Genomic DNA, 9,072 nt, shown 5'->3' on the forward strand with positions numbered 1-9,072 from the left:
TTCGTTCGAAATAAATATCTACTTTCACATTTTCAAAATGCCCCTGGCTTGCATTATTCCTCTTCCTGAATGTGAACGGGTGTGGCCTAATGTTAGCATGCTGGACTATGGATATGACAGCCCCGTTGCCACAGAAACAAATCGCGCTCCGCACTTTGGGGCCGTGGGTGCGTTATAAAAGTGATGGTCGAATTTCAATAGTTGAATAGAGTAGCTCAACGTTTGACAATGGATGCTGTTGACTAGCTGCCACTTTTATTGTCTGTGTATCAAAATAAGGGACAGTTAGTAGCGATAGCCATTTGAGTTACCTTTCACGAATGTGCACTAAATAATTTTTTTATTAGATGTAATTCTAGTAATGCAGCCAAGCTTTAGTTTTTAGTGAACACTAGCATTTGATAGTTCGTCATAATATGCTACAGATGTATTTCTAGTTAGTTTAACAATAAGACAAATAAAGTTGACATTATGGTTATTAATACTTTTTCAATACAAGTCATTTTCTACATTAAGCTCTTTTTCTTGGTACCCTGCAAAGAGGTTACAAAATACCACCCTTCAAAAGGTAGACCATTAACTTATTTGTACTTGCTTTCTATCTTAACATGCTCAAAATGCTCTTTCAAAAACAAAAAGTTGGATATACTCTATACAAGAATATTTACTTTCAAGATTCTTGGAAGTTATTTAAACAGATAGGAAATGAAAATGAAAACTGTATTAGTCTTTTCCCTGCACTCAGTATTATTGATGAATACACCAAAGTAAGCAACAGAAGTACATAGTCTTATAAATTTAATATATCTTTTATATAGTAGTCGGCAACTTTTATCTTTCTTTCACAATATTTCACACGAAAGAAATGTGGTATCAGGTATGAGAGCAGTTGATATTTGATGTTCTCCGAACTTGCAGACAATTACAGTGTTTACAGCTTTGATTCATGTTTTATTTTTATTTATAAATTCTTAGGAGTATAGCCTATTAATGCAGTGCTGTTTCACAGAAAACCCTTATTCTAAGGAACTTATTCCGATTCTCTGGTTCTAGTTGTCGTTATAAGAAGCATTAGAAGAACGAGGAATATGGCTCAACATATTTGGTCAATTCATTGGTTAGAATTCTTCAAAAAACAATTATTACATACTTAGTGGAAGCTGTGTAAGAATACGCGAAAACGTACAGCTGTTGCTAGAAGATGCTATACATAATTTAGTAAAATTATAGAAATATATTAACAAGCGTAATAAAATATTTTACCCTAATTCTCTAAACACTAATGTTTTTATTATTCAGTTTTAGCATGCGGAAAGAAAAGTATCTGTTATTGAATGTGGGAAAAACATTTATTATCAAGAGTTTCCTCAGGTTTTTACACGTGCTATTTTTCAAGTAGAATGTGCATTAAATACCAACTGTCTTAATGGGTTTTAATTATTACCCTTTTCCCATTTGAACAGTTATTACATATTATCCTTATGTATATATTTATATATATAAGGTTTGCCTTCACTGATTGCCTAAACCTTTGCTTATAGTGAGCAAACTTATCACTCCGATCTTTATTTGAATTATACTTACTTTCTATTCAAGAGCTATCATGAATGCTTCTTATATTTTTGGCTTCAGTTAGTCTAATTATAGAAAAATAAGTCTCAAGAACTGTAAAGAATTTTCTTGCCCGGGCAAGCGCATTATTATTTCAAAGACCCTAGCTAATAATTATACATCCAGCGCTGGAATAAAAATGTTCATGTAAGCGTCATTATGACGTCATACAAGCTATCTTTATATCCTGAAAACAGAGCTAGTTCTAGAAGAAAACTGTTTTAAATGTTTCATCAGAATCGCCTACTCTTCCCCTCTGTCGTACCTCTGGGGATTGTAAGTATAACTATCTTTCTTGGATAAGGTATTTAAAATATAAAAATATAATATTTATTTTAAATAACTGAGCTGATATATATATGTTAATCATTGAAACATTTAATGACGTTTTGTTTTATTTATAATTTTACAACATATTATAGTCGAATTATATAAGAAATGAGAAAAATTCTTGGTACTGGTGTATAAGCACATATCTACAGAGGTCCGGCATGGGCACGTGGTTAGGGTGCTCGACTCGCAATCTTGGGGTCATGGGTTCGAATCCCCGTCTCACCAAACTTGCTCGCTCTTTTACCCGTGGGGGCGTTATAATGTGACGGTCAATCCCATTAATCGTTGGTAAAAAGAGTAGCCCAAAAGTTGGCGGTAGGTGCTAATGACTAGCTACCTTCCCTCTAGTCTTTCACTGCTAAAATAGGGACGGCTAACGCAGACAGCCCTCGTGTAGCTAACATTCAAAACAAACCAAACATATCTACGGGTGCTTGTGGGAATATAATTTGTTTTAAACTTCAGTGATAAGCTAAACAGTTAATAATTCATAACCGTTTCAATAAGTTTTTATTACTTAAGAATAAACTCAAATAAAAACTTAGCTTATAAAAAATTAAAGATCCTAGTGATAGAATATAGATAAGTAAGTGATTACTCAAAAAAAAAGTAAAAACAAACGTCACTAACATAAAAGTGTAATATACTGAACATCGTGAAATCCAACTGAGGCGTTAATCTAAAGTGAATGTAGGTTTGTGCTAACTGAATTATATGATCGTAGCTACTCATAGCTTAAGCTCAGTTCTGTAATTACTAATATGATTGTAGCCATAACCTTATATTAACATACTTTTGTTTATGATTCGAATTAATATTAGACTAAACGATAATAATTTTATTTATGTTAATATGTTTTATATTTATTCATTTCAGAATTTCAATTGCATGTTTATTTGCTTATATTCTGGAAATATTCACTCCTATTCCTTAAGGAAAAAATAAGATTAGGAGTTAATAGAGTATTTTGTAGATCGTTGTAAGAAGAGCAGTATCTCCAGATCATTTATTTGATCGATATTTTGATTTTTAGACGTAATTATAACTTTTATTTCTTAATCATCTTCATGAAAAAACTAAATAACTTACCACTGCTAAAAATTGCTAGCTAATGAAAAGCTCTATTGTATATAATTGTTCAGAATAGGATAAATATTACGAGCTCCTTGAGTGTGTACGTTAGTAACTGTACACTATTAAATTACTCAAAATACTAAATTATTCAATGTTTACTGTTTAGGTTACATAGCATTATCACAGCTAATTGGAGCCATTATCGTGTTGGCTGGGGTGATCCTGGGAGTAATGACGTACTTCAGCTACCGATGGCTGATCTCTCGTCTACAACCAATAATATGCTCAGAAGATGGAAACTCTGCTCTTTTACCTCCTTTAAACTCTCCTGGTGCTCCCTCTCTGAAGATAAGTCACAGCTTACCAGACATTAAAGAGGAATTGCAAAAAGATGCTTTCTGGCCAGACACTAAAAAAGAAGCCCCACCTCGACAGACAACTTTGCCAACTGTGCCGGCAAGACACCAGACGTTTCAGAGACAGCTCTCCTATCGTCTGGAACTCAATAACGTTCCTTTTGAAAGTAGGTAGAGACGCCATCTCTAGGAATTTGTACAGCGAAACTCAAATATATAATAACAAAAAGAGAAATAAGGATGTGGAGTTGTTTAGTAAATATAAATCCTATATATCTGTGTATGAAATTGTAAAAAAAAATATTAATAGTGATGTTTTAGTAGATTTATTTTCGGCAAACTATATATATGTGATTTTATTAATATACTTGCTTTTTTTACATAACAACAGACAAAAATTGCCTATTTTTGAGTCTAAGATTCGCACTCATAGTTAAACGAATAAAAAAATTATTCAACGTCGATGGATATGAGAAACACTTCTCATTCTAAAGAAAAATTTAAAATATTTCTGTTCCAGTATTTTCATTTTATTATTATTTTATTTAGTTATTATTATTCGGTCTTTTGAAAGCTTAATAAAAATGAAGTATTTGTTGACAATTTTAAAATTATATTTTTACGTTTTAATATGCATTTTTACTAGTAACATAACCTACAAAAATTGAATAATAATTGCGTAATTAAATCATTAATATACCCTGATCGTACGAATTTCTAGCATTTTAAATTAATGGGGTTTGATTATTCAGTAATTTTTATCCCTTTAGTAACTAACTTTGTATTTGTTTAATCTCAAGTTTGTCACAAACCAATCCGAGAAAAAGCATCGGTGGGAGAAATTAAACCCGAACTTTACAAGAAAGAACTTGTCAAAGAAGCTTCTATTGACACACCGGAGGAAGAGAAGAATATGCACATTCCTTGTGGGAAATTACATTTTATACTCAAATACGACTCTGATGTCGAAGGGCTCATCGTCAGGGTAGGTACAGTCAATGTATTTATGAAATTAAATCAGTATTCTTACAGTAGTGCTCACGCCGTTTCTGTGATATTACTTTACAATAAGACCGGTGACCGATTTTTAGCAAATATTTCGTTGCTGACGCTGTACGATCTATAGATCATGCTTCGCCAGCATAAGGCTTTATTAACCGTAGCAGTGTTCAGGGTTTTTATTTAGGCTTATAACGTGAGTGAAATATTTAGAGACTAGACAGTAAACTCTCAACATGAAGTGAAACCTGGTTATTAATAACTACGTCAGAGAGGAGTAAAACTTGATAATCAGCAACAAATTAAACGAAGAGTAAAACCTGTTTAATAAAAATAAATTTAACAAGAAGAAAAACTTGTTTATTAATAATAAAGTCAACAAGTCAAAGCATGTTTATTGTCTATCTATGCAATGTTCGGTTTATTACAATCACCGCTGTAATAGAAAAAAAAAATGGGGAGTCAGATTGGTATGTTATTTTTCAAGACTGGAACTAGCACTAACGTCCTCGCTAGGAAATAGAGTTTGTTTATTTGACAATAATTTTTGTACAATAACAGTTATACAGTCGATGCTTGGGCAGGACAGAAAGCAGTTCTTTTTGTGTAAATAGATTTATTTTAATGACCCTACACTTAGGAATTTATGAGAAACCGTGTTGTCTTTTCTCAGAGAGAAAGAACTGATTGTAAGTGGTTCATATCGCTCCCCTACAAAACTTTTGTTTTGGGCTGTAAATATTTTGCGGTACTCTGGTGGTAGAACAAATCACGTGTAATTGAAGAGAACTTATTTTCTGGTCAGGTTTTTCTTTTGAGTAGCTTTAGAGTCGAAAAAATCCTTTAATGTTTAATACAGGTATTTTTCCTGATCGATTCTACTTTGAGGATACTTGAATCTGACTTCAAACATTGAGTTCCTGGCCCCTCCCCTCCGGATCCTGGGGTACCACTTTTTGCTTGAAACCGTGTTCATGCCCCCATTCACCAGCTATCAGGACCAAACTTAGCATACATACTCAGATACAAAGGAGGAGTATCCTAATAGGATTTGTTTGGAGTGCTTACCCCCTTGGGATAGCTATAGCCCATACTAAGGGGCACCACGGGGGCTATAACGCACCCAGAAGGTCACCCAGGGACGATTAGGGTTTAAGAGAAGATTTTCAAGGCTTCTGAACCTGAATTTCTTATTGGAGTTTTGTTTTTGCTCCCGGGTTTCCATTTTTTTTATATGCCCCCCAGTGGCACAGCGGTATCTCTGCGGACTTACAACGCTAGAAACCGGGTTTCGACACCCGTGGTGGGCAGAACACAGATAGCCCATTGTGTAGCTTTGCGCTTAACTACAAACCAACCAACCAACCAACCATTTTTTATTTGAAGCTGTGACAATACCTCCATTCATAAGTTAGCAGACCAAACGTGACACACAAGATCGGGGGGGGGGGTCCTAATAGTCTTTTTCTTTCAAGTACATACTACTCTTGGGTTAGCTATAGAAGTAAATGAGGATAACGGAGGAGTTTTATCAGAACAATGGGATGTCTTTGAAACCGCAACAGAACGCGGGAATGTATGTTAGTTTTAATAATAACCCTTAGTCTAGAAATAAGATAATTAATCTTTATATTTTAAAACCTGATGCGGTATTTTGCCCTTGTTAAATTACTAAGATTTCTTTCCATTCAAATCGTAACCACATTTTATAAGTTTCTGTAACATTATCATTGCATATCACCGGATGACTGAGTTTTGAAACTCTTCTTCGTTTTCATTACAGGTTTTACGGGCTCAAGACCTTCCTCCTAAAGACTTCTTTGGAACAGCTGATCCTTATTTAAAGATTTCCCTTCTTCCTGAAAGAAAGAAAATTTTTCAGACCAGGGTATGTAACGACTGGATCTGTTAAACATAATGAGAAGAAGTGAGACATGTGATACGTGTGTTTTTCTTAATATACGTGCTTTTGTTTCACATATCCTATAATGCAAAACACTTTCTAAGTCGTATGTAAATGAGTGTTCATATTTTAAGTTGTGCATTATATATTCAAAGCTGAAGTTTTTAAAATATAAAACGTATTTTATAAAGTGTAAGTTGTATATTCTGTATTTTATAAGATGAATACCGTATTTTGAAAGCTTATGTAGAAACTGAAAACCTGCTTTATTAATATGTTTCATACGAGTTACAAGCAACTAGAAATAGAGACTCAGCAAACATATCTTTCTAAAATTCAAAAGATGTTTCTCTTATATAAAACGTGTACAGGTATAGGTAGCATCACTATCGAATCTATAATCAAAGGATTATACAGTCATCTACACAAATTATTTGGATAAGTTTGACTGCATGGGTAATTATATACATGTTATTGTAAAAAACAAAAAACGGAAAAATAAATAAGCGTCATGCCACGTTGTAATTAATGACTTTATACATCAGCTTCAAAGATTCGTGTCTTTTCATATATTGTTCATCTTATTTTTGCATTAAACCTATTAAATTTGAAGTTATATCAGACCAAGTTTATCGAAACAAATACAAACTTAATGTATATGTGTGTGTGTGTGTGTCTGTGTAACGGTCGAAAGTTTATTTTCTTTGCCCCCAGTGGCACAGCGGCAAGTCTGAAAGCTTATAACGCTAAAAAATGGGTTTTTATACCTGTGGAGGGCACAACACAGATAGCCTATTGTGTAGTTTTGTGCTTAACAATATAGAAACAAATAAGTTTATTTTCTTACAGGTTCACCGTAAGAATCTTAACCCTGTCTTCAATGAAACGTTTGTTTTCGGAGGAACCCAAAACCAGCTAAGGAACAGGACCCTGCAATTCTCCTTGTACGACTTTTCCAGGCATGACCTGATTGGTCAGGTACAAGTCACGGGTTTCGGCGAGATTTGTGACATTGCTCACGAAGTGGAGTACACCATGGACATAATGTGCGCCCCTCAGGTATATAGATTAGATGTTCTTCTTATTATGCGTATGTATCATTTAGATAAATAGATATATATTACACTAAAAGTGAACAAACCCGTTTTCCATAACAACTATTACAATACCTCTCTCCTGTTCAAACTCATTGAAATACAAGAACATCTCTATGAATTTTACACCTTAAAGTGAATGGAATTTCAAATATTACACACGTGTTCAACACTATTTAATGTCACGTGTTAGTCCTCCTGCCCGAAAGTATATCATTCATGTACTTTCCTAAATTACTATTGTAGCTAAGCTGCTGTTATATCATCTTAATATCAGTGGCCGGGAGATTTTTGAGATGAGACTCAGTTATTAAGGCCGGTTCCTTACTGAAACTTCTAAAAAGGTCGAACAAACCATGTTATAAGCCCGAAAATAGTAATGACAATGGTAAAGATTTTGAAAAGTGAAAACTTCGCTGAATGCTATCTCATTATTACATTAGTGATACTATAAGCTCTGTCCAATGTTACACATTGTTTAATTAGCTTATAAAATTCAGGTAATTTTAATAACTCATTATCAAAAAAGTTTATCTGCATATTTTAAAACATTTGGTATCACGCTAACTTTCATCTATAACCTGATACATTCTCCATTGTAAAAAAAAAAAAAAGAACCTGAATTTCAAAGGGTATTTTCTGTGGTCAAAATACAAGTCAGAATCAGACGCATGAAACAAGACTTTAGCTGGAAATCCTCAGTTTCTCTACTAAACATAGGTTAATATTTACGATATGACAGTTTGTATAACAGAACACTGTCAACAGACTGAGTATGACATCATTTATAGCAACCTAACAAGCAGTTCTTTTTACAATTCTAATAAGACACTGTAGCGTATAGTTCCTTATTATCAGTTTTGTTATAACGACATCGGTGCCAGCTCGCTGCTAATTTTAATATGGTGATTTACCTAGTAGTCCACTGTTATCAGTTGGAATGGAATATTCCTGGAAGTTAGCATTCATTCTACTAATAACCTACATTCATGTACATCCCAAATAGGTTGTGTCAGTGCAAAGCTACACAATGGGCTATTTGCATTCTATCAACTGCGGGAAATCTATCCTTGAATTGTGGTGTTGTAAGTCCGTAAACTTATCGTTAACCCACCAGGGGGAAGAGACTAACAAATAGGTCATTAATAATTTAAATGCCATCATAAAAAGAGTTTTCAAATAACATTTCACTTCGTATCGGATACATTATTAAAATATACATTTTGTCCGTGGATACTTGATAGAATATTGCGTTTTTGGTGATTTATTCGTATATCAGATTTCATGGTTACAATCAGAAAAGTGAAAAAAAAAATGTTAAGAAATATATTACCGAGACGATCTATCTAATATCATAAGAACTTTTTCTTATGGCCAAAGTCTTCTTTTTTTTCGTTCACTATCAATAGGAAATATGTAATTTAACCCACAAGCATACTAATTACTTGGAAGTCATCATAAATTGACAGTTTGCAAGTAATTAGCAAATAGAATGTGAAGAAATAGCTCTTTGCTGGCATTTTGAAAATGTAAAAGTAGATATTTATTTCGAACGAAGTAATTAGCAAATAGAATGTGAAGAAATAGCTCTTTGCAATTAAACAATCATGAAGTGGAGTAAGTTGTATCAGTATTAAACAATCATGAAGTGGAGTAAGTTGTATCAGTATTAAACAATCATGAAGTAGAGTAAGTTGTATAA

The 9,072-nt window shown here is 33.4% G+C and overlaps 1 protein-coding gene across 1 annotated transcript in view; it reads left to right on the forward strand.

Moving 5' to 3' along the window:
- The window catches only part of LOC106464547 (synaptotagmin-10-like), a 19,778-nt gene that overhangs the window by 3,736 nt on the left and 6,970 nt on the right, over positions 1-9,072 (forward strand). The window contains exons 2-5 of the mRNA XM_013924692.2: positions 3,185-3,541; positions 4,175-4,359; positions 6,157-6,261; positions 7,126-7,335. Of these exons, the coding sequence (XP_013780146.1) occupies positions 3,185-3,541; positions 4,175-4,359; positions 6,157-6,261; positions 7,126-7,335 (857 nt within the window). The remainder of the gene's footprint in view (positions 1-3,184; positions 3,542-4,174; positions 4,360-6,156; positions 6,262-7,125; positions 7,336-9,072) is intronic.

This window comes from Limulus polyphemus, unplaced genomic scaffold, assembly GCF_000517525.1.
Source record: "Limulus polyphemus unplaced genomic scaffold, Limulus_polyphemus-2.1.2 Scaffold1684, whole genome shotgun sequence".
NCBI classification, from domain to species: Eukaryota; Metazoa; Arthropoda; class Merostomata; order Xiphosura; family Limulidae; genus Limulus; species Limulus polyphemus.